This window comes from Serinus canaria, chromosome 1, assembly GCF_022539315.1.
Source record: "Serinus canaria isolate serCan28SL12 chromosome 1, serCan2020, whole genome shotgun sequence".
Lineage (NCBI taxonomy): Eukaryota > Metazoa > Chordata > Aves > Passeriformes > Fringillidae > Serinus > Serinus canaria.
The window spans coordinates 5,017,874-5,041,873 of NC_066313.1; the positions used below are offsets into that span (position 1 = coordinate 5,017,874).

Consider the following 24,000-nt stretch of genomic DNA (forward strand, 5'->3'; position numbering starts at 1 on the left):
GTGACACCACACTTGGCCCTGCTGTCACATCCTACTACGTCTCCAGGTTCTCAGCCATGACATCCATCATGTGCAGCCTGAGCAATCCTTCTTAAATTTTCTTGGGAAAATCCATTCCTTGATGGATTACATCCTGCTGGGCCTGAAATGGTGGTGCAGGCATTGTGTTTAATTTCCACCGTAATTGTATACAACTATTCCCAAAGCAGCATCGGGGTTTCACTCAGCTGCATTTCAACCTCCAAAGCCCCCAGCACTGCCTGACACTTACACTGACAGGCAGGGTCCTTCTGCCTGACCCCCTCCTGGCTGGAGGAACACCCAGAGCATCCCGAGGGATGAAGGCAGCCCTGTGCCCGTGGGGGTGAGGAGGGCAGCGGGTGCCGCATCCTGGCACACGCCCTGTGAGGAAGCCGTGGGCGGTGTGAGGTGACTTATGAAGCTGAGCAGCCTCCCAGCGCCACGACTTCCCCCTGCACCCTGCCAGGGAGTGTTTCAGCAGCCTGTGACAGCAGCCAGGCCCCCATGGCCTGGCACTGAGCCCCCTGCACCCTCCCTGCTCAGGGCTGGCCTCGGTGCTGCTCCACCAGGGAAACGCCAGGTACCGGGGAGCAAAGCGGGGCACGCTGGGCTTGTGCTCGGGGTTTTTGGTGGTGGCAGCAGGCAGGAAGGAGAGGGACACAGAGGAGGGTGCTGTGACTGCTGAGGCTCTGTTCCTCTAACTTTATTCCCCTCTCCTCCCAGCCCAGGAGCTGCAGGAAGATGATGTGCCTGCGCGCCTCCCCACCGGCGCTGGCGTTGAGGATGTGCCTGGGGCTCGGGCTCTTCGTGCTGCTCTGCCTTGGGATAGGTAAGCAGGAGGCAGGATGGGAGTGTGGGAAGGGGCTGGGAACCAGCAGCAGCACTTATGTGATGGTCAACAGAGGATGGTGGCCCTCAGAACATTCCTGGTGCTTTCTGCCAGGGCTGAGCCCAGGGTTTGGGGCAGCTGGCACTTCACTGAGGAGCCCTCAGCTCTCAGCTTCCCAGGCCCATTGCACCAGGCTGCTGGCTCCCAGACTGGCATGATGATCTCTCATTCCAGCCAGGGTGAGAGACATGAGGGTGGTTTTGGTCATCTGATGTCTGTGGGGAGCACATGGCACAGCCCCTTGGGCTTCGGTTTCAGTGGGTGCGTGGTTTCCACAGCTTTTTGGGTGGTTCAAAGTGGGTGTATGGTGGAAAAGATTGGCAAAGGTGGCAGCTCAGGGTGCTCTGCACCTCCTGGTCAGCTCAGCACAGAGCAGAGTTCTTTCTCCAACAGCACAAATCCCCATTGAAATCCTGCCTGGGCTGTCCCCTGTCCTTTTCTGAGGACTTGCCATAAAGCTCACAATGATCGCTCCTCACCTCAAAAGGCTTGGGATGAGTCTTCTCAGATGTGTGAAATGTTAACCTGGAAACCACAAAAAATTCACTTCTGAGTTGGAGTTCGTTGTGGATGCAAAATAAGTTGTGCTTATTGCCATTTTAGTGTTTCATTCCAGCTAAGGATACTTGGGCTGAACTGGGGCTTTCATTAAAAACCAAGTGATGCAAAATTAGGAGCTTTTCATGCTTCTATTGTGAAACTGGGAGGTATTTGATGCCAGGCTTCATTTTGAGTTTCAGTCTCAGAATTTTAAGATAAAACTTGGAGAATTTGGCTGGGAGTGAATTGCAGAGCTCACTTGTAAAGAAAGCAATGACCTCAAATGTCGCTCTGGGATCTGCTCTTCTGTCTTCCCCTCACTCCTTCCCCTACCTCTGTGCTTGCAAAGCACAAATGTATTTTGCTTGTGTTTGCATCAGGCAGACAATCTATCATGAGCAGAACTGTTTCTCTCACAGCACTTTAAGAGCTTGTGGTATGTTAATAATGTAATTACAATAATATGGTAATTTGCCAGTCATGTAATTTCTCTGAAAATTATTCTGGTTCCTTGGCTAAAGGATGTATAGTTGGGTGTATAGTTTGATGCATGCTAATATCCACTGCTAGAAATAGGAGTTTGATGAGAAAACTAAGTGTTCATCTAGTTGTACTTTTGGGGCACAATTTTTAGATGCTTCTCAAGCAACAAGTCAGTGGAAGTCCTGGTGCCTCGGGAGCAGGTGCTTGGCAGACTGATAACAGCAGGACAGCTGATGCACTTATTTTCCTCTCTGTCTGCACTCACACACACTCTGAACCCTTTCTCTCTGAAGATCAGCATTCCTACATCAGTGCTCCTGGAAAATACGTGGTGCAGTACCCACAGAGGACTGGGTTTTAAAAGCTTTGCTGGTGCCTGTGGGTGATGCTTTCTCAAGGCTGTCCACAGGGACCACAAGGACCGAGTTCTGACCTTGTTGTGGCAAAATAGTGGAGCCCTGGGTGACTGCCATCAGCCTGGCAGTGACTTTCCACTCAATACTGAGTGAGTCACCACATTTACAGGATATTTTACAGGACATTACACATTTTACAGGACTGACCCCTCATGGGACTGCTCATGACCACATCAAGGCACAGCCAGGGCTGGCTCCCAGAGCCCGTGCCCTTGGTTTGGCCCAGGTGTCCTGATGCTGGCACACCTTCCTGATGTAGCAAAAGGTCAGGTAGCATTCTAGGGTGGAAACAGGTGCCCTCTGTAAAGCCCATGTGAGTGAAATAGTAACAGAGGGGATGCCAGGCTGAATTTTCATGTCATAGCAGTGGAAGGCATTAATGGGGGGCTTGATTAAAAGGGATTTGGAGGTTGTCTTTAATTGGAAAGGTTGAAAGTTGATCTGAAGTTGTCTTTCATAGGAATTTCATGGATGTGCAAGCTACATAGGTCCATTTATTTTCCTTTGAATTGAATTTTGCTACTCTGATAATCACCTGAGGTCCCCCTCTGAAATGCCAGTGTAATTTAGAGCTGCTTCTGGGATGTCATCTGCTGCTGGAGACACTAATGTCCACGAACAACATCTCCTTGTCTCAGCATAAAATGGCAAAACAACCTTGGTTACAGCACAAACTTTTTTATTTATGATCTGAATGCACTGCTGGTATCCTCACAGGCTTGGTTTTGTCCTGCCATTGCACCTTCACACCTACCTACAAATTGTAGGATGTTTTCAGTCCCAGTTTGTTATCCTATAAAAATATAGCTTGAAGTCCCTCAGTATGACCTTTCCCTGCCCTGTGTAGCAAACAAAGCATAGGCACTGACTTCAGGGACCCAGCAAACCCAACTTTATGTCCATGGAGTATTTTTAAACTTCCCTGGAGTCTTTTCTTCCAGCTGGGGACCACTTAGCTCTTGGTTTCTTCCCAGGAGTGAAATTTTTTTGAGAAGTTTTGAAGAAAATTCCCTCCAGCTTTTCTAAGTTACTGGAAAGTTGGGAAGGGAGGGGGAATATCCACTTCTGTCAGCGAGCAGTGGCTCACAAGTAACCCATTCTGGGAATCCCCTTCCCTCTTGTTACTCCCAGCAAAGAGCTGGGAGTGGAGCTGGGTTTCAGAAGGGGACAGTGAGGGCTGAGAAAGATTCCCTGTTTTGTGGCCACCCCTAGATAGTGAAGTGTGTAGCAATGAGCTGTAGGTGCTTGGTGTCTGATTTCCGTGCCAGCTCTGGTGTGGGCTGTGCTGGGGCAGATTTCACGGTGGAGATGGCAGAAATTTTTCTTTACCTACCGGATTTGCCCACTTGATCAGTGGATGCAAATTGAGTTTCTGACTTATTCCTCTTCATGCCTTCAGCTGTTGTTTTAATTTCTTTTTTCGGATGAGTTTCTGTCTCCTGTTCCAGACATGCGGGAAAAAAAGTCTTTCGAAACCAAGGGCAGTGGGTCTAAGGAACTCCTTTTTCTGTTTGTCTGTCCAGAGTGAAACCTGCTGTAAGAGCTTGTCTGGAGAAACAGAAACCCAGCTAAAGCCTACTGCTCTTTGCTTCTAGAGAGCATTTTGCTTCTTCTGCTGAGTGCTTCTTAGATGAAAGAATTCCTTAGGAAAATAAAACCCACAGAAAATTAGACAAGCTACATTTTTACACACAAAATAGAGGTTAAAGCCTAAATGCCCAGTTTGTAACACTATGGGTCAAATGTTCCTTTCACCCACATCATTTCCTTTTCCAGTTAGATCGGAATGAACCCAGATAGCTGCAGTGACCTCATGCTGCTCTGACTTCAACAGCTTTTTTTGCACTTCTTGGATCACTGAGACATTTCCTTGTTGCTGTGTGCATGTTGGACATTCCTGCATTTAAACATGCAAAGTTTGGAGTGGACACTTTTGTCAATTGTGGTAGATTAGCAGCAGAAGATGCGACCCTTACGCCCTCTCACCTTTCCTGCTCATCACTGCCTTGATTCTGAGTTCCAAGTGTGGTGTAATGGGGGTAATGATTCTGATATAAATGACTGATGTTTCCCTCCGCCTCTCTTGAGGTGAGTTATTTTTTTTCAGAACCAGTTTGCTTTTACATCTATGCTGTGCACCCTGGAGGGGGATGGATGCAGACAGGAGTCACAGTTGAGGGGTACAAACAGGTCATTGCCACCAAGAGATGCAATCCTGCTCCTCTCTGGCTGTGTGATCCTCCTCTCCATTGCACATGTGTGATCCCTGGATTATCTGCTTCACCTTCCAGCTTAGCAGAAAGTTTCCTTTTTTTTTTTTTAGACTGGAATATTAAACCAGACTCTGGAGAGCCCTGCAAGGGGGAACATGTGGGATTGGAAGGGAAAGGGGACCCAGATCCCCTCTGCTTGCATGGGGAAAGCATGAGGTCATTATGAGTTTGTTGTCTGGCTGCATGCCAAGGTCATGCCAGGCTGGGGGAGAATTTTCACATTCAGAGAAATTCTCATGGAATTATAGAGTGTTGGAAAGGATCTTACAGCTTAATTTGTTTTAACCTCCCTGCCACGGACACTTCCACTAGAGCAGGTAGCTCAGAGTCCTACCCAAACTGGCCCTGAACACCTGCAGGGCTGGGACATCCACAACTTCCCTGGGCAACCTGAGCCAGCACCTCAACCCCCTCACAATAAATAATTTCTTCCTAATATCTGATCTAAACCTTCCCTCCCTCAGCTTGAGGCCATTCTCCCTTGTCCTATTGCTACATGCCCTTGTGAAAAGTCCTTCTCCAGCCTTCTTTAAGGTTCCTTTTAAGCACTGGAAGGCTGCTCTAAGGTCTCCCTGGAACCTTCTTTTCTCCAGGCTGAAGGCTTCTCCTTACTTTTAAACATGTGTTTCCCAGCATAAATGCTGTGCACATGTGGATGTGGTGTCTTCCACAGGGAGGCAAGGCAGGTGTGCTGGATGAAGTGAAGTCTGTTCACTTGGCAGAAGGAGGTCAGTTTTGTTTTAAAACAGATTAACTTTATGTTTAATTGTAGCTGTTCTGTCCCCTTTGGAGGGGCACTGCCATTGGGAGTCTCAGGAGTTCATTTGAGAATATGTAAATCTTTCCCAGCTCGGAAATGCCACAGGCTTTGCTTCTGCTTTTTCACTGTTATGCTTTTAAAATATCATTGGTCCCAGGGGACTCCCTGACTGAAAAGAAAGTGCTGACTGATGGCTAATGGTGGCATTTCTACCTACCCTGAGCTAAAGGACATCCACCTTTTGTTGAGCCCCCATTCCTATCTATCCCATAAAAAGTCGCTAGAAAAGGCGATTGAAGGAAGTGTCTCTGCACACCGCTGCTCTTACCTTAGCAGGCACCCTCTGGTGTCCTTCTGAGTGCCCTGCAGACAGGGATTTGATCCCTGTGGAGGTGTCCTTTTAAGTGCCCTGCAGACAGGGATTTGAACCCTGTGGAGGTGTCCTTCTGAGTGCCCTGCAGACAGGGATTTGATCCCTGTGGAAGTGTTTCAGAGAGAGCAGAGCTCGCTGTCAGACACTGGCTCCCAAAAGGAGAGAGCCCTTCCCTGCCCTGCTCTACCCTCAGTGCTCCAGCAGCACCTGCCCAAGGCTCTCCTTCCTCTCCCTCAGCAGCTTCTGGAGCTCCCAGACCCCTCTGGGCTGCTCTGCTCTGGTTTCCTGAGGGTCCCAATAGTTAATGACCTCTCTCCATGCCGAGCTCTTACCTAGGGCTGTGTAATCTCTCTGACTGCTGGGCCAGCCACAGAGCATCCATGAGTCAGTGCCTGAGCACAGACCAGCTTTTCTAACGAGATAATGGCTGGCTGGCCTGCAGCATTGGTATCTGCACTGGTTAGTGCTGCTATGGCTGTCAGCAAGTACTTCAGAAGAAAAAAAATATATATTAAAATTTGTAATTTTTCGACTTTGAAGTGGGTTTATGTGAGAGGTATCATACTTGACATTCCTAATTACTGGCTACTTTCACCTTCGATCAGTTTCAAGAGAGGCCTGGCTGCTTGGGGAGCATGTGAGGCAGAGATTTAGTAAGCACTGAAGAAAACTACAGCCTTAAGCAGTGGGGAGGACCTCAATTTCAGAAACTGCTGTGAGGACAGTAGCATGCATGGCAGTGGTACTGCAGGAATTAGGAAATTATCTGGGAACATCTTCAGCTGGGAGATAAATATAGAGGAAGTACAAAGTGATCATGTCAGCAAGAGACAGAGACTGCAGGGGAAAAAATTAACAAATTTATTTTTGTCTGTCTTTGTGGCAAATCTCCCCTACCAGCCCGACTTACACAAATGCCACATCTAGTTTCTGCTCCCAAACCTGGAAATCAAAAGAGTGCTGAGCAAGATGTAGGAATTTGACCTCTAAAGGAACTAAAATATGCAAATTTTCTGAGGACATCCAGATTTAGGGGCCCTCCCTGCCCTTTTTTATTCTAGCAGGGTCACAAGGGAATGGAGCAAGGGAGAAGGTTCAGAAAGTCTCTTCTTTTGCTCGTTACTCCAAGTCAAAGACGTCCTTCTGTCCCCATGGCCGTGTGTCCCCTGGTTTGCAGGGAACAAAGGGAGCTCTCCATCCTCTCCTCCCACTCTGCAGCGGGGGGAAGGGTCTAAGACACGATCTAGTCCCCATCTCTGAGTAATTCTGGTTCCATATCCAGCTCCTTGCACGGGTCTGACCTCCTGCCTGGTGCCAAGCTGAGAGCATTGCCGGTGATTTGTGCAGAGTCGCGGTTTTACTCATGTGACAAACACAGCAGACTGGACATACCCGGGCAGCTGGCTTGTCCCAGGCTGACTCAGAGAGCTGGAGATTTGTATCTCCACAAGTACTGAAACCTGAGCTGGAGCAGGAGGTGTCAGCTGGAGCCCCTCTGCCAAAGTATTTCAGATTCCCTTTTGTCTTCTCAGATGCTAATGCAGATCACCCTCTGGTTGTCTGAGCCACTTCATGGCTTCAAGGATTTCTTCACTAAAAGTGAAGATGTGCAAACACACACAAAATAAAACAGCACTACAATGGTATGAAGGCTGCTGATGGAGTGGGACACCAAAACACCCTGGGTGTGTTATAAAAATTGCCAAATCAACAGTATGGAGCTGGGCAAACCAGGGTTACTCTTGTTTAGAAGGAATGTGGCAGCATAAAGATGGGAAGTGCATAAAACCATGTATGGGGTACCCCGAGGTTACAGCACAGAAGAAAGCAACAATGAACTTTTAGAAAAACCTGTTCAGAGCATTTCCCTACCTCAGAGCTGCCATGGCATCACTGTGCACTGGGATTAATCCTGCCACTCAACTGCTGCAGACACACTCAAGTAGCGTGAGCAGGTACAGGGAACAGAGGGGAATTACTGTAAACAAAGTCCATCTCTAGTTTTCTTTGGGACCCCTTCTTTTCTGCTCCCCTCTCTAACCACGTTTGGGATGAGTAAGGGAACTTGACCTGAGCAAAGCGTCTGGATTTGCAGCTGCTTTCCTTCACCAAAGCAGCCCGTGGTTTGTGATGAGAGGTTGGGGCTGTGCAGGGGAAAGGGCCTCTCCTCCTTTTCCTGTCTGCCAGGACCTCTCTTTGCATGCCTGAACTTGCTGGAGTGGAGTCTGTGCAGAAGGAGCCTCAGAGGCTTGTCAGGCACTCGTGCCTGGGTTAATCTGCAGTCACAGACTCCGTAAAGAGGACAGGCAGCAGGGCCTTAGAGCACCCACTTTTCTCTGTTTCATCCCTTCTTTCTTAGTGCACGGGGTCTTTTCAATGGAACACAGAGGAAGGCAGTGGTTTTATGCCCTTCTGAACCAATGGCTCCACAGAGAGGTCATCTGGGCACCTAGCAGGGTCTTTCTGTCATCAGTGTGATCACAGAAGTCACTGATTTAAACACAAAGCATTTCATGTGTAGCACAGGACACTTGCTGGCTTTTGGCTCCATGGAAAGCCTGGGGAGGATCTCATTCCTCATTGGTAAAATCACCTGGGATAAAGACAAGATCAAGGGGGAGTGTCTCATCTTTTAGGGATTCAGCTTTTCAAAATGTCTTGATTTTTTGACTCAGTGTCTGTTTTGCTTGGAAATCCCTGTAAAATACTGCATTGCAATCAAAGGATAAATCATGCAAGTTTGGGGTGAATGTGCTATTCACAGAAAATGAGGGGTCTGAGCTGCAGAATTACCTGCAGAGTGGCAATCTCAGGTGCATGGTCCTAGGCAAAGTCAGTGATGCCATTAATTTACGAGTAGAGATACCAGCTGCTGTTGCAAAAATAAATAGGGAACCAGAAGGAAAAAAAAGCAAAGCAAGGCTCAGAAAGGCAGAGAAATGGGAAATGCAGGGGAAAACTAATGGCTTTGGAGCTTCTGTTCACCAGGACTTATCTGGAGGTTTCCAATAGTTTGAGGCTGCTTCTCCAGGGCATTGCTAGGTCTTAAGCTGCCTTTTACTGTCAAATGTCTCTGCAAGACTTCTGTGCCAGAGGAAATCTGCTCTCATGTGCTGTCTGGCTGCATGTGTGGTCAGGATAACAAAACTCTCTGTGGCTGGGGAATTTCTGAGTCAAGGCTTGGGCAACGAGTGCAGGAAATAGGGATACAGGCTCAACAGCTCTCCTGACTCTGGAGCAGACAAGAAGGAACAATTCTCCTCTACCCTCCTTTCTGTTCCAGTTAGCCCTGCTGTATGGGGCATCTCCAGCACAGCATACTTTGAATGAAGCAAGCTTTTCTGCCCAGGGAAGAGAAAGTCAGCCCTTCCATCAGTTCAGCATTGCCACAGGCTTCCGATGATGGAGGGATATGTGTGCACAGCAAGAGAGTGGGTGGGCTTCAGAGGGGTGGGAAGAGGAGGGATCTTTTTCTAGAAGAGTCATTAAAAATGATTTCCATGGTGAAAGCCTTCCCCCCAGCCTGGCTGCAGAGAGCATTCAGCACAGAAACGGCACAAAACTGGATTTTCATTTTTGCTTTGCAGTTCACCTCTAAAGTGAAAGGGGACTTTTGCAGGGCTGAATGACTCTTCATGGACTTAGGTTCCTTCAGGCTTGCAGCACTCAGGTTGCAGTTTCAAGGGTGCAGAGCCTTTTAAGGGTAGTCATGACATCAGCAGGAGTTTCCAGCCCCTGCACATGTACTCCCAAGAAGGTTTTTGTTCTCCTTTTGGTTGCAAAGGAGACTCTGAGGGGCAAGGTAGGGAGAACCTCATGCAACTCATGATGTGATGTCACCCTGACATTTACTCTACACCTACTCTTCCCCTATTGCTGCAAAAGGAAATAGAAAATGATCTTTATCAGTCCCAAACTTTGACTGGATGTTTGGCTGGCTGCTCTTTCGAGTCTCTCCAATAATAGTAAGAGCTGCACTGTGAGAACAAGCGAAGATGTGGTCAAAGATAAAAACACATGTACACACAAACACACACAGAGGTGCAGGAGAAGCAACTTCAACAATCACAGCCTGAGGTGGGCTGCTTTTAAGGTGAACAGAAGGAAATTCTTTCTCACACAGCATGTAATCAAACTGCACAAGTCATTGCCAGAGGATGTTGTGAATGCCAAAAATATATGTGCATTCCTGAAAGGGCATTGCTGAAAAGGCATTCCTGAAAGGGCAAGAACTCTTCCTGCAGGGTAGGTCTAGTAGTAGCAATTTAAATGCTGATGTCAAGAAATCCTGAATTTCAGGCTGCAGAAGTTGGCAAGACAAGGCAGATTTCTCATGTGTGGAAAAATTAGTTTTTCTCCCATTTTGTTACCAGTTGATGGCTGACAGAGGTCAGTCTGCTGAGCAGCTCCTGGCCTGCCCCAGCTTGGTCGATCAGGATCTGCAATGCATTAGAAGGGGAAGTACAGGAAGTGGGGGGAAATAATGAAACTTTCCCTTTGGAAGACCAGTGGAGTGGCTGCATAGAAGGAAACCAGTTAAACAAGAAGTTGCTAATTTAATTACATATTCTATTTTAACTAATATTAGAACACTCCATAGTGTCCCCAGAACCTCCACAGTATTTTTGGTGTGTTTCCTACAGATTTAATGTCAAGTATGCAAGTGGGACAGGGGTGGGTGTGCAGCTGGGGAGGGGAGTGAAATTTATTTCACAGAATCATAGAATTATTTAGGTTGGGAAAGACCTTTAAGATCTTTGAGCCCAACCTTTAACTCAGCCCTGCCAAGTCTATCAACAAACCATGTCCCTAAGTGCCACATCCACAGGTCTGTTAAATGTTCTGTCCCAGGCTTTGTGTCTGGGCTTTACTCCAGCTGTGCTGGGGCACTGGCTGAGCATCCGCTTGTCTCCTTCCAGCACTGGCAGCTGTAGGACTGTGAGCAAGTCACCGGGCTGTGCCACAGGGGTCTTGCTGTGACAGTGGCCCCAGGGTCTGTGAGTCACCCCAGGGTCTGTGAGTCACTGCTAAGCAAATGAGGCCTGGCAGGCAACCAGCTGGTGGCTGCCTTGGACCCGGCTGAATGTGAATGCCGAAGCATCCGGGTCCAGCCTGAGTGCTGCTCTCTGCCTCTGGACAGCAGGGCTGCAGTCGGGCTGGGACTATCAGGAGTGAGCCAGCATCAGCCAGCCTTTGCTGGGGCAGTGGCAGTTGTGAGGCTCAGCTTTGTGCATTGCTCAGCTCACACTTCAGGCTTTGCACATGGGCCCTCCCCTACACTGATGGGTGATGCTGCGCTGTCCCCATCAGCGACATGCAGCCTGCCAGGACTTTCCAGCTTCCTCTCCCAGGTGTGTTTACTGAGGTGTGTTCTGCAGGGTAAGAAGAGGGAATCTGGATCTTTTCTGTCCTGAAGACAGCTATTTCCTTGTTTTTCTGCTCTCAGTCAGTGTAGTGTAACAGACTGATATCCCACTTCCACCACTGGAGATGAGTGCTAGGGCAGCAAGGCCAAGGCAAGCAGGACAGAGAGAGCAACCTGATCTTCTGGACTAACAAAGCCAGGTGCACATCATCCCCAGGCTTGCACTAACTCAGGTGCAGCACAGGGCTGTGTGTCCATGCTGGGTCACCTTTCAGCAGCAGCGGGAACTCCTTGCAGGGCTGCTCCCTCGGATGTGGAAAGAGGAAGGAGTGGGAAAGCAAGGCGGATCATGAGAGTGGGGTGCTTAGCAGGGGAATTATTGCTCACATACTCAAAGTTGTACCTCATTTCACCCTGCAAGGGTCTCAACTTATTGTTGCCAGCACATGGCTGTGCTCCAGGTATGGCACCAGCACAGTCACTGGCCAGGAGTTGGGGAACATCTGTGCTGGTTTCAAGTCATCCCATGAGCTTTCACAAGGATAAATTTGTTCTAGCTAGACTAGGCAAAATTGTTCATTTGCTAATGCTGGAAGGTTGATCATAGTGTGGCTTCAACCTTTGTGTATCATTGTAGGGTTGATTCTATTTTCTGGGATTGTGAATGTTTTGGGGTTTTTTTCCTTTACAAAAAAAATAACTACCAAAAATCCCCCAGCCCCCCTGAACAAATAGTCCACTGTGGCCCTGTTAGGCATGCAGAGAACCCAGTGGAGAGTGACACAGATTTTCCAAACACCAGGCTCTGAAAAGGGAGAGCAGAGGAGATGGCAGTTTGTGCATGTGTGTTTCTATCCCTGTTTTCAAAGGGGCCAGCAAAATTTCTGTTCAGGCAAGCACCTCTTGTGCCTTTGCCTTCAGCAATCCATGGAGTGATCCTTGTGTGCCTGCTGGATCATGATCCTGAGTAGGAGAGGAGCATGATGTAGAAGGCAATGCCCAAGGATGGCTCCCCTCAGTGCAGAGGTGAAGCTGTAAAACAGCTTGGTGGCTAACTGATGAGGGGTGTGAGCAGTCAGAGCCAAAAGGGGTGAGCTTTAGGCAACAGGTCCTGGCACAAGACTGTACCACTCACTGACTCACTGACTCTTGTTTGCCCCTCCCCTGCAGGCCAAGCGCTGGAAAAGAAAGTAGTCAAAAGCAAAGTGGGAGAAAAGGTCAGCCTGCCTTGTTGTCATGAAATTCCCAGGTCAGAAAGCCTGCACAAGTACCGGGTGTACTGGCAGAAGAACATTACAGACGTGGTGCTGGCCTACTCAGAGGGGATCATGATCTCCCAGCACGAGCGCTACCAGAACCGGACAGAGATGGACCCCTGGAACCTCACGCTGTGGATCTCCCCCGTGGAAATCCTGGACAACGGCTCCTACCAGTGCGTGGTTCAGCGCAACTCAGTGCTCGTGTGTAGCGAGTCTGTCATCCTCTTTGTGACGGGTAGGTGCATTGCCTCCTGACACCTGACACCGGACACCTCCTGGCTCTCCAGTGCCAGTTTCTGGCGGTGAAGGATGCTCTTCCAAGCTTATTCATACTATAGCAGATAGGCTTTCACCAGGAAGCTTGAACGAGTGTTAACTACTTCCATTCCAGCAGCCTCCCTTCTTACCTTCCTAAAGCTACCCCAGGTACAGAATTTTTTTTCCCACCACCAACCCAACCTCCTCCCCTTGATGTCTTCCTCTTGTGAAAGGATCCCTCCTGGGGCGCTCCCAAGGTATCACTGATGATGGGTGCCTGAGGCAGCTGTCTTTGGGGCAAAGCAAGACTTAGTCTTGCTTAGTCTTGCCCTTAGCAAGGCCAAGCTGAAAGAGAAATAGGGTGGCCATGGCAGCATCCCAGCCCTGCATCCAAACCCCTGTGGGGCTAGCTGCACTGCAGCTCATACCCTAAGGCTGAATTAATCACAGAGCTTTGAGGCTTTTTACATTAAAGAAACCGAGTTCCTTTGTTCAAAATGAATCTGAATCTTCTCTTAGATTGGTAGGCCACAAAAAGTTCCACTGACATTTTCCATTTCCACCGGTGTTTTTGTGGCAGTTGATCTCAACCAGAGATACTAGTGACATATATAAATATATACAAGCATTTGAATACCTTTAACAGCAGAGAGTTACATGAATCTTCCAGATAAGTCAGGAGATTTAGCAACAAAAAAAAAGACAAGCTCCTGAGGTTTGGCCATTTCCTGCTGGTCTGAGGGCATATGTGCAAGGAGACAAATTTAGTGATCTTTCTGGGAACTGGCATGAAAAAAGGGAAGTATACTGCCAGCACCCTTTTTTAACCGTGAGGGTTGAGGAGTTAACTGCATAAAACCCATAAAACTATGGATCTCTTTTCCTGTCCACAAATATTCCAGTTTCTTTCCAGCCAGAAATCCCCTTGCTGTCTTAACAGGCCAGCTGAAATAATTATGGTAGACTTCTGCTCCCTTTGGTGAAGTGGGATCAAGTTATTGTGGGGATCAGGAGAGGGAAATGCTGGAATCAGGCTGGGACATCTGAAGGGATTTTACAGGCTGGATGGCAGTGTGGTATTGCTCAACAGACAGTGGCCCTGGAAGGAAAACTGTCTCTCCTTGCTTGCCACTGCTCAGCCACACAGTGTTGAGCAAGTTTCCTTCAGTAGTGACTTGTTGCTTGGTATCCATAGGCAGGAAAAACTTCCCATGGTGAATGCCCTTCAGGTGGGGGAGTCTTTGCTTTGACTGTGGGTTTTGGGGGCTGCAGACCTCACTGTGTCCTGACAGAATAGTAACCAAACCATTTGCTTTTGGGGGCTGCAGACCTCGCTGTGGCCTGACAGGATGGTAACCAAACCTCTCTTGCTGCAGCTGACTTCAGCAAGCCCAACATCACGGCAGAAGTGTCTGCCGACTCTTGCGAGTTGACTGAGATGGTGATAACCTGCTCTTCTCATGGAGGTTTCCCCAAGCCCAAAATCTCTGGAGCCCTAAACAACATGTCCGTGGAGTGGAATGCCAGCTGGGTGTCTGAGTCCAGCTTCAGCCCCTACAATGTCACTGGAAAACTGGTGCTCAACGTGACCAAAGACGTCAACATGACTTGCTCCGTTGAATACAGTGGCTTTGCCACGTCCGCCAGTTTGCTTCTGAGTATGTTTTATTCATGCTTTTTGTAACAAAACTATTTTGTTGAATGTGCTGAGTTGCCTCTCTGAGAATGCAGTAGATTTTGTGCAAGTGTTCATGCAAGGATCACCCGATGGTCCCGCCTGTGAACTACACACCAAAATATTTTAGAGGCTGGAAGATAGCCAGGGTGGGAAGGGAGGGTTACAACACTGACTGACAAGCAGAGGCAGGTCTGTCTTCCTGCTGCTCTACTACAGCTGGACTGAGAGCTGAACTGGATCCTGTTGTGATCTGGTAATGTCACATTTGGTGGCTCCCACAGGCTGGGGCTGCCACCATCCTGTGCCACTCCTTACCAGCATGGTTTTGCTGCCCGCTGTGTGATACAGACCTGGTATTTGAACAGAGGGACCAGAGAAATGTGTGTGCTTTAAAAGACACAGGCTGCACTTTAAAAGAATTTCCTCATTTAACAAGCATGTTTGTCCCTGCTTCAGTGAAAGAAACTGTCAGCTGGGGTCTAGACAAAATTCTGTTTTCAAATGTAACATAGGGTTAACTCATACGAAAAGAATTCCATCACTGAGCGTGGCTTAGAAGTGATGGCATAATAGATAAGTCTGTGCTTTGAAAAGCTTGAGGCATAAGTGGAAGCAGCATGAGGGAAGGCAGCACACTACATTCCAGATGTTTTGCAGTAGAAGGGGATTTGCAAGAAAATTCGTAAAGTCAAAAGGATTTTTTTTTTTCACGTTGTTACCAAAAAAGTATTCTGAAATATCTCTGGGCCTGATGTTTTTACTGTGGAGATAAGGGCACCTTCAAGGGAAGACAGAGGAGCAGCATTTTTCCTAGGGAATTGTACCTTATTCATCAAGGTAGCTTATTCATCTATCTTACTAAAATCAAAGGAACTTGTGGGGAGAGGTGCCATTCAGCTTCAGAACAAATGCCAGGAACTAGTGCTTTATGAATATTGGCTATTACTGGATGTAGAGCATAATGTCCCTAATGAAGGGAGAATAAGGTTATGAAAAGCTCACTACATAGAAACAGAGAGCAACAACAAAAAAGAAAAGCATTAATCAGAGGAGGTGCAGTGACACAGCTGCAGCAGTCACAACCCCCCCACTTTTTGACTTTTAGGAGGTGGAACAACTCCCATTTTGGTGTAAATGGTCCTCCAAACAAACCTTTCATGAACACTGAGTTACAGACAGAACAGAGCCTCTGGTAAATGTAGAAGGCAAGCCCTGCAGAGCTGGAGGTTTGCATCCCCTCCTGAGGGGAGGTCTGAACAGCAGATCAGGCTAATTAATGTCTTAGTAGGAGAATGATGCTTACCTGTGCCAGAGCAGATGGTGGAAGAACTGAAGGTCTGTGCACATAGGTCTGCAGGCCTATGGACTGGCAGCAAGTCCTATCCTATACAAGAATGGCCCAGTATCTGCTCTAAATTCTACCCAGTGGTAGAATGGGATTTTCCACCATCTCCCAGTAGTGAAAAGCCAAAGGCTCCAGACACACTGAAACTGAACTCTGCCACAAGACTCTTCCTGCCATGCAGAAAAAAGTCTGTTTTAGATTGTTGAGTGCATTCTGCTTCACCTATGAATCCAAAAGAAAAAAAAATGGGCATAAATCTGCTGAAAACAGTAAGGAAAACTGCAGAGAACCTTTGAGAGCAGAAATTTTCTAGCTGTGAACTCAGACTTTTTCACCAAGCCTAGCTAATTTCCCTGAAACAGCTCATGTGTCTTTAAATATTTCCTGTCTCAGTCCTGTTTTGGACAAAGACCCAGCTTTTTACATTCTGTGAATGTGTTAAAAATTTCTGCCCATAGCAAATGTGGGTAAATGGAAGAAATTTAGGTGGAATTTCAGCTTTGTTTGTTTGTTTATTGAGTAAGTCCATTTTCAGCCTGAATAGCTGAGTTAGAATTTGGCCAGAACCCCTGAAATCCACATACTTGCTCTTACATGAAAATGCCAATATCCTTTAAGGCCGTTTATTTATGTTTTATTTCTCCTGTCTCAGAAAAAACAAACAACTGTGTTGTTCCTCCTGTGCCTCCACCTTATAATGTCATTACTGCTTCAATTATCATCGTTATCACCTTCATTCTGGCTGTCACCCTGGCAGCAAGATACCTCCCAAGGCATGGTAAGTGCAGCTTCTTTTTCAAGAAGGTGTCTCTTAGTGCTGATGAAGTTTCTATGTAGGATACACATTTATAGAAACTTTACTGTCACATCACCAGGTATTTCTGTACCTTCTTCTCATTTTCCTTTTTTTTTTTTTTTTCTTTTTTCCTTTTAGCATCCACTGTCACAAAATCTAAGCCTAGCTCTTGATTTTCCTACATTTTGTGTGCAGGAAACACCTCAGTTCAGGCTTGAGAGTGGAGAGGTGACAGGGAGTTTTGACAGCAGATCAAAATATTTTGAAAATCAGGGATAATGAAGAGGTTCACAAAGGTTCATTTTTATGTATTAAGATGCTTTAGGATGCCAATAATTTTGGTTATCATGATAGATACAACTGAGCACTGAGAGCTTCAAAACTGGATCTCTCTCCACACCCTACATCATCCCTCAGAAAGTTACTGAGCCAAAGTGACAAAAATACCTAGTTTTAGGGCCACAGGAAAAAATTCAGCAGAGCAATGTCCCACTTTTATGAGACACCAACCAGGAGAGTTAGATTTGTGCTCTTTGTACAGCCAAAATTAGCACAGGTAAAGTGTCTGGTCCCATCTTGTGAAGTCTTCAGTAACTCCAGCCAAGTCTCCAAGAGTTTTTCAATGGCAAAGGGGACCTCAGATATCTCAGGGTTAGTGGACAGCTGAGTAATTTACTTTTTTATCTTCAGAAAAATCCTATCTGTTAGCTGTTGCTCCTAATCATGTCTAAGCTGACCTTGCCAGAAAGTCCTTGAAGATGTGGGCAGGCATTTCATAGATTTATGAAGGCAGGTAGGATTGAAAGCCAACAGCAGTGGGTGCCTTGTCCACAGCCTGTCAGCAGCTTTGCAGAGCAGCCCTGGAAAATGACAGCAGGCCTTGCAAATACATGAGGATAAATAACACCCAGCTGAGTTCTGTCAGGTCACTGGGGAAGCCACATCTGGGGACAAGAATCCCACTCTGAGGGCCCTGTGCTCAGGCCACTTACACCACCTGGCCGTGGTATTCCCCCTTGGAAAAGGTCATTTTCTGGGCAGCAAGGGCTCGGCCCACTCACAGACACCTGTAAGTTTGCCATGCTTGTGTCTTCTGGTACCTCTACTTCAATTTCAGACAAATTCACTCCCAAGGCAGATGTGTGGAAGTCTCATTACTATTTTTTTTTCCCCTCCTCATCAACCACATCCCTTCAAAAGCCAATGTGACCACTGAGTCAAGCTGGGCTAATTTCCTTTTAGTGTTTTATCACAAAGAAAGGAAGTTTCTGGAAGGCTGTGACTCTGGGTCACACCTGTGCAGCTCCTCATTTTCCACCCCTGTGCCCTTATGACACCAGTGCTAGTTCTTGTCCCCTGCTGTTCCCTGGGGCTGTGTCAACAGGAAAGCAACAAGCAGGCTGAAACCAAGAAAATCACAGTTGATCACAGCCTGTGCTGTTAGCTGCATGTATAATGAACTTCTAATTATAGGAGAAAATGAACTGGAATCAGAAGATTTGGCTCTCAACAAATATAGGCTGGAAATTAAAAGGTTCCTTACCATTAAATTAGCAAGATCCTGGAGCACACTGAAATAGCCTTTTATATAGGAACTGAGTTGCTTTTAAAGCAGATGTAAAAAGCATACCCATGTGGTAGAATGCAATCACCTGCAAACAGCATGGCTCATGGCCAAATTAACTGGAATTTCCCTTTTAGTCCCACTTCCATAATATGCACAGGGAGTAGATTTGATGAGTCAGGTGGTGCTATTTGGTTTAGCCAATTTCCAGACCGGGCATGGAAGAAACTGTAAAAGAAACTGTAAGAAGTGTAAGAAACTGAAGCCAGAGCTCCCATCCAGCTTTCCAGTTTGTGCTGCTGCAGGTCACCTCTCAAGAGCTCTTGTTGGAGCTCAGAATAGGTCTGAGAGTACCTCTGTTGTTCTGGGCTATGGAAAGCTGAGTCAGGAGTTGGTAAGAGTGGTTTCTGAGCTCGAAAAGCCACGCTTCAAAGAGCTAAAGTGTGGGAGGGAAGAATAGAAAGGCAGAGCAAAACAAAACCGAAAAGTTCTCAGATACGTGATTGTTGTGGTGGCCAGAACAATCAGATGCTTTGTTGAGGTTCACAACTCTGAGGAGCTCACAGACTATTTTGCAGTAATTTTAAAATGAAAACACAAAGCACCAAGATTAGAGGTTACCTAAAGAATAATTTAGGATTCACGTTGCATAATTTGTACTAGCACAATTGCACAAGACTCAACTTGAACTACTAAAATTCAGTCATAGATGGTGAGATATTAAGGGGATCTGCTTAATCTGAGATCCTCTTAAAGCACTGAAAGGGTTTGTTGGTTTTAACACGGGCATTCTTTCACTTAATAGGTAAACTGCAATTAGTGACATGTAACTTCCATCATTATTTCCCTTCTGACCTTATCTCAGCATGTAGCAACCTGTTCTTGTGCCAGGTTGAGGTTCTAGCCCTGTGCTAGCGAGAGCAGTTTTATCCATATGACAGTATATAGATATTTATTTGTAACAGAGCTCTCTATCAGGACCATAGACTAACAAGGGATCTTCTTTTTCAGTTTGTTCTCGCTGTTGCAAGCGCCAGGATTCAGTGGAAGAGGGTGTGAAAGAATACACAAAGGCACCCATGACAGCTGAAACATCATCTGTATGACCAGAGAGCATTTGCAGGTAGTTTTCTTCACTCTTCTCTTGGCAAAACAGTTTCTCAAATACCATTACATGCTTGTGCAATGTTAGCTCAAAACAGCACGGGTCATCCAGCTGTCAGTTCTGCAGTGACATCCCCTGCCATTGCCCCTGTGCTCATTTTATTGGCCTCCCAACTAAGCACTGGGCAGTCTTTTTGGGCTCATGTTGGGCTCATTTGTGAGTTACTCACCCCTACCTCAGATGCCACCCCAGAGGTTCTGGCTGATACCCTGTGAGCCTGATCTGATGCCTCAACATGGGAACATCACTGATGATAGAAATTGAGCATTAACCAAATGCTCCCAACCAGTGGTAAGGGAGTGGGAACAAAAGAACAACTCCAGCTTTCCCAGTATGATCAGACACTCCTGTCCGCTTCTGAGATATATCCATTCCCTTCAGCAGCTGGAAGAACAGAGAAGGAAAAGTTTCTTCCCTCAAGCTTGCCCAGAAAATGCTCATATTTTAAAAGGAGTTACTTTTGATAATGGTGTGTTACAAAAGAAGGGCTGGGGAGGTCTGACTTGCCAAGGTTTTATGATTACAAAGGATTATATTTGCTTTGGCTTGGAAGCTCAGCAGTTTTCAGGACTGTGTCCTCCAAAAAGACACTTATGTGAAGATTAGCAGCTAACTGCTCTTATTCACATCATTATCCAGGTGACTGCATTTCCTGCTCTTACCACAGCATGCAGAATTGCCAGGGTAATGCCCTAGAGCAACAGCTGTGGGGTCCTGGAAGTCACGACTTTGTCAAACTGTGCACTGGAGAATCTAAAAGTTTAATAGTTTGGAAATGGAAAGGAGGGGAAACTCATTCAGGCCACTTATCTCATTTCCAAACCTGACCACCCACTCATGTTTTCCTCTGGGGAAGGCCCTGTCTGGAACAGATACTAGAGCCTTGGTTAGCATGAATTTTGGGGGAGTTTTATGATGTGAGTGGCAGGAGTTCACCTACAGAATAAACCCATTGTCTTTTGTTATAAAAGTTTGCCAGGATTTTCCTGTAGGTGGCTGGTGCTTCCCGACTCCAGCTGTCTGTGGAGTGGGATGGAAGCTGTGCTTCCTTAGTGGCTGACTGCCATGCCGTGATGCACTGAGCCATGTCCTACTGCTGCTTAAACAGGGAAGCACGTTCATTAGTCATCCTCGCTCTGTTCCCAAGGTTTTTGCAGGGAGCGTGAGCCAGGCTGCAGCTCGCTCAGAACCACTCCGAGTTTAGGGACTAGGAGCCCTCTTGTGGAGGGCTCTCGCAGGTGATACCTGTATGTCGGTTCTGCAGCATTACTGGGCTACATTGAAGGGCTGAAAAACAAAAAAAATCAGTGAAATCTTTTCCTCGGGTCCCTCAGGTTCTTCACGCTGTGCACCCCGCACTGCAGACTCCACTGTTGGTTGTACAGCGATGCTTGCTGCGTGGCCCCTTTGGCTCTCTGCAGGGGGGTGGCAGCAGGAGAAAACTCTGCTCACCACGGCTGGAACACGACCTCCTGTGGACGATGCAAACTCCTGCTCACGCCACAGAAGCTGTGCGGTAGCCTCGTTAAAAGGAGGTCGCTGGTGTTCCAGCTGAGAGGACCCTGCGTGTTCCTGCAGCGGAGCAGAAGGATGTCACCAACGCCACACCAGGTCAAGACTTCAGCAGCCTCTGGCTTTGATGCTCCCTGCTCTGATGCAGGGGCCTGCAGTGCCATGCCCACCTACCCCTTCAGTAACACAGAGCTGCCCTTTGGGACACCCCAAATCCTGACATGCAATCTCGTCAGTTTGTGCCTCCACGTTGCGAGTGGGAACAGCCAAAACTTCTTTTATATTCAGCCTCACACAAGTATTTGTTCTTCCTGCTGGAGGACTTTGGATTTGGACTCGCCCATTACAGATACACATCCCTTCTCCCCTAAAGAGGAAATAGTGGACACATTTTTCATGGAAAAAAAGACACCTTGGAAGTGAGTCTACGTGCCTCATGCTTATTTGCAGCACTATGAGACTTTTTAGGGAATGATACACAGTGACAGCACTCCTAAGAGCTAATTAATATTGCTTACCTACTGCAATGGCACAAGTTCTCATAACCTTTCTCTCCTGGAAGGACAGCCTTGCCAACCCAAGCACCGAGGTACAGCTCCTGCATTCAGCTGCTATGTGAGGGCACACCACCTGTGCACACACGTGGCCAAGCTTCCATGAGCATTCCTGCCAAACCACAGCTGTAAAGCCCCGTTGGAACCTGTGTGACAGCCAGTGGTGATCTCGTGTGTATCTGCTGTCATCAAATGTAACTTTGGGCCTTGCTTCATAAACGTGGGTCTGCTTCTGTGTGTACATCTGCCACGGGATACTTGTTAGGGAAAGCTCTGCTGATTTTTGGGAGTTTCTCACAACAATCTGAGGATATTTCCTTTGCACTGAACACTGCTGCTTTCTGCCAGTGTTCTCTCTACCCAGCCAGAACTAGAAGGAATTTCCCTACAGGATGCTAACATTGAAGAGGACTCATCTGATCCAGGTGACATTCTTGCCTACTATGTAGGAAAAAACGGCTTCTCATTTTGAGGGGAAAGGAGGAAAATGCCCCAACCCCGAAAAAGTTTCCTAAGCAACTCTGCCCTGAGTTTGACTGGAATGTTTTTCCCTTTTGCTCTGCAAGCTGTGCCCATTCCCTCACTGTTCTATCCACGTTATCAGGGCAAAGCAAAGTCTGAAAGCACAGTGCCATCCTCTTTGTGGGATATGTTATTACTTGAGCTGCTTATCTTCCTAGGACACAGCAAAGACATAGTCCATCCATTACACTTTTTTTCTAGTTTGTACATATTGAGAAACTGCTGGAGAAAATAGGAGGATTAAAAGTGGTTTATAGGAGACTGAGCTCTGAGATTAAGTAAAAAATAAGACAATGCTCCCTTTCTACTCCTGCAGAGTCATGCTGTGCCATCACCTTTTTACTGCTTTCCCATTGTATCAAGTGTAATGGGAACTTCAGAACATCTTTACAGGAGTTTTTGACAGAGAAAAGAAGGTAAGCTTGGGGTTAAGGAAACAATTGCACTTGTGTGTTCTGAATGCAAACAGAACACAAGTGACAGAAATCAGGGTGTTTTCAAAAGGCAGCCTGACCCTTTTGCAGGACTTGGTATATGAGTGATGTGTCTCACGCTTTTCAGGTTTCCTATTCTTTCAACCTATTCTTGCTCCGGCACAAACCACCAGCTCCTTGCAGGCTGACCAGCCTCTCTTGGCATTCACTTCCAACTTTGCTGATTTCCAACAGTGCTCTTCCCTATTACCACACTGCAGCTGCACATTGCCAGCCACACCACAGCTCTGCCAGTTGTACCAGCATGTTTTCCCTTTCACTATCCCATGCTCTCTTCTTCTGCTCCTGACCAGTGATTGTGCAGCCTCCCAGAAAAGGGTTTGTCTTTTACTCTGTGCCAAACCTTTCTATATCACCACAGACTCCAGTAACACTTCCAGTAACTCCTTCTAAAAGAAACCAAAAATTTCACTGACAAGTATGTCTAGCATCAGGTTATTTGGCTCATTTTTCATTAAGCACTAATACTCTGGATCATGTTTTCTATGGCCTTATGCTGTATTTAGTGAATTGCACACAAATGGTTTCTGTGAGACTTTCTCAGCTTCATATCTGTGTCATTGTAGCAAGTGAGCTGCTCTGTTTACCCTGGATGTTTTGTATATAATGTTGTTTCCTGGGGTTCCTCCTTTAATTGTATTAAAAAATAAATTGTAAACTCAGTTTCCTTTCCTTAGTAATAAAAGATGTCTGTCTAAGCACTGGGTAGAACCTCTGTTATTCATGTTAGCCACCATTTCACAGCATCCAGGTAGGTGATGCAGGTGTTGACAAAGCTGTACCAGGTACAGCTGGCATCAAGCCCCAGCTCTGTCCAGTGTGCTGACAGCAATGACAAAATGACACTCAGGTAACCCAACTTGTGACTTCCACAGCCCTCACATCTCTCAGTTTGCTAGGGGTTAGCTGAGCAGTGTAGGCACAGATCATCCTTCTCCCTCCAAACAGGAGGTTCCCTGCAAAAGCAAAACCCAGTGTAAGGCATTCTCACTGTCCCCCTGCTCCTTGGGTTACCTACTCTGAAAGTGGAGGGTCAATAATTTCAGTGTTGTGCTATGGCTGGAGGTGGAGGAAGTGGGGATGTGAAGAATTCTTTACAGGTATGTAAGAAAAACTCTGAACCAATTCTTCACTCCCCATTTGGGAGTCAAAGAAATAAGGAAGTGCAGGGAACTAAATTCAGCAGGAAACTGAGAAACTGAAATTACTGCTAATTTTGAGTGTAGCTGGAAGTCTCTGCTTCCCCTTAAGCACATGTAGCAGCCCTCCCTTGCACGGAGAGAAAATCCTTATAACTGCTACACCTTGGCTCAGCCTTCCCTCTCATGGAAGAACATCCCTGCATCAATGGTCAGGCACAGGAAAATTAGTATTCTTTAGGCATCACATCAAATACCACCAAACAGGAATAGAGACAGAGCAATGACACAGCTAAATGTCATCAGAGCTGCTGTATAGATAAGAGTGTGGGATATTGGGTGGGGATGTAATAGCAGGAAGAAAGAAGATAAAAAAGAAGAAGATAAGACATCGCTGTGTAGGCACAACGGCAAAAATGTGACTTAGAAAGGCCTCTTTTCTTTTTTGGGGGGGAAAGAACAACACCATTGATGTCACCAACACATACAGCTTAAATCAGGAAGAGGGAAAGATATATCCATACCTCTGCTTATGCAGATCCTTCACTTGCACATAGAAAAGGAAAATCAGAGCTGGCTGATGACAACCCTGAA

General features: G+C 46.8%; 1 protein-coding gene across 1 annotated transcript; it reads left to right on the forward strand.

Moving 5' to 3' along the window:
• Nucleotides 1-450: 450 nt before the first annotated feature.
• Nucleotides 451-22,965, forward strand: LOC103818417 (T-lymphocyte activation antigen CD80). The gene is made up of 7 exons (XM_018916862.3): nucleotides 451-601; nucleotides 745-850; nucleotides 12,291-12,614; nucleotides 14,014-14,295; nucleotides 16,313-16,438; nucleotides 19,032-19,143; nucleotides 20,520-22,965. Exons 2-6 carry the CDS (start codon nucleotides 763-765, stop codon nucleotides 19,124-19,126), a joined length of 915 nt encoding a protein of 304 aa, XP_018772407.3. The 5' UTR covers nucleotides 451-601; nucleotides 745-762; the 3' UTR covers nucleotides 19,127-19,143; nucleotides 20,520-22,965.
• The last annotated feature ends 1,035 nt before the right edge of the window (nucleotides 22,966-24,000 follow it).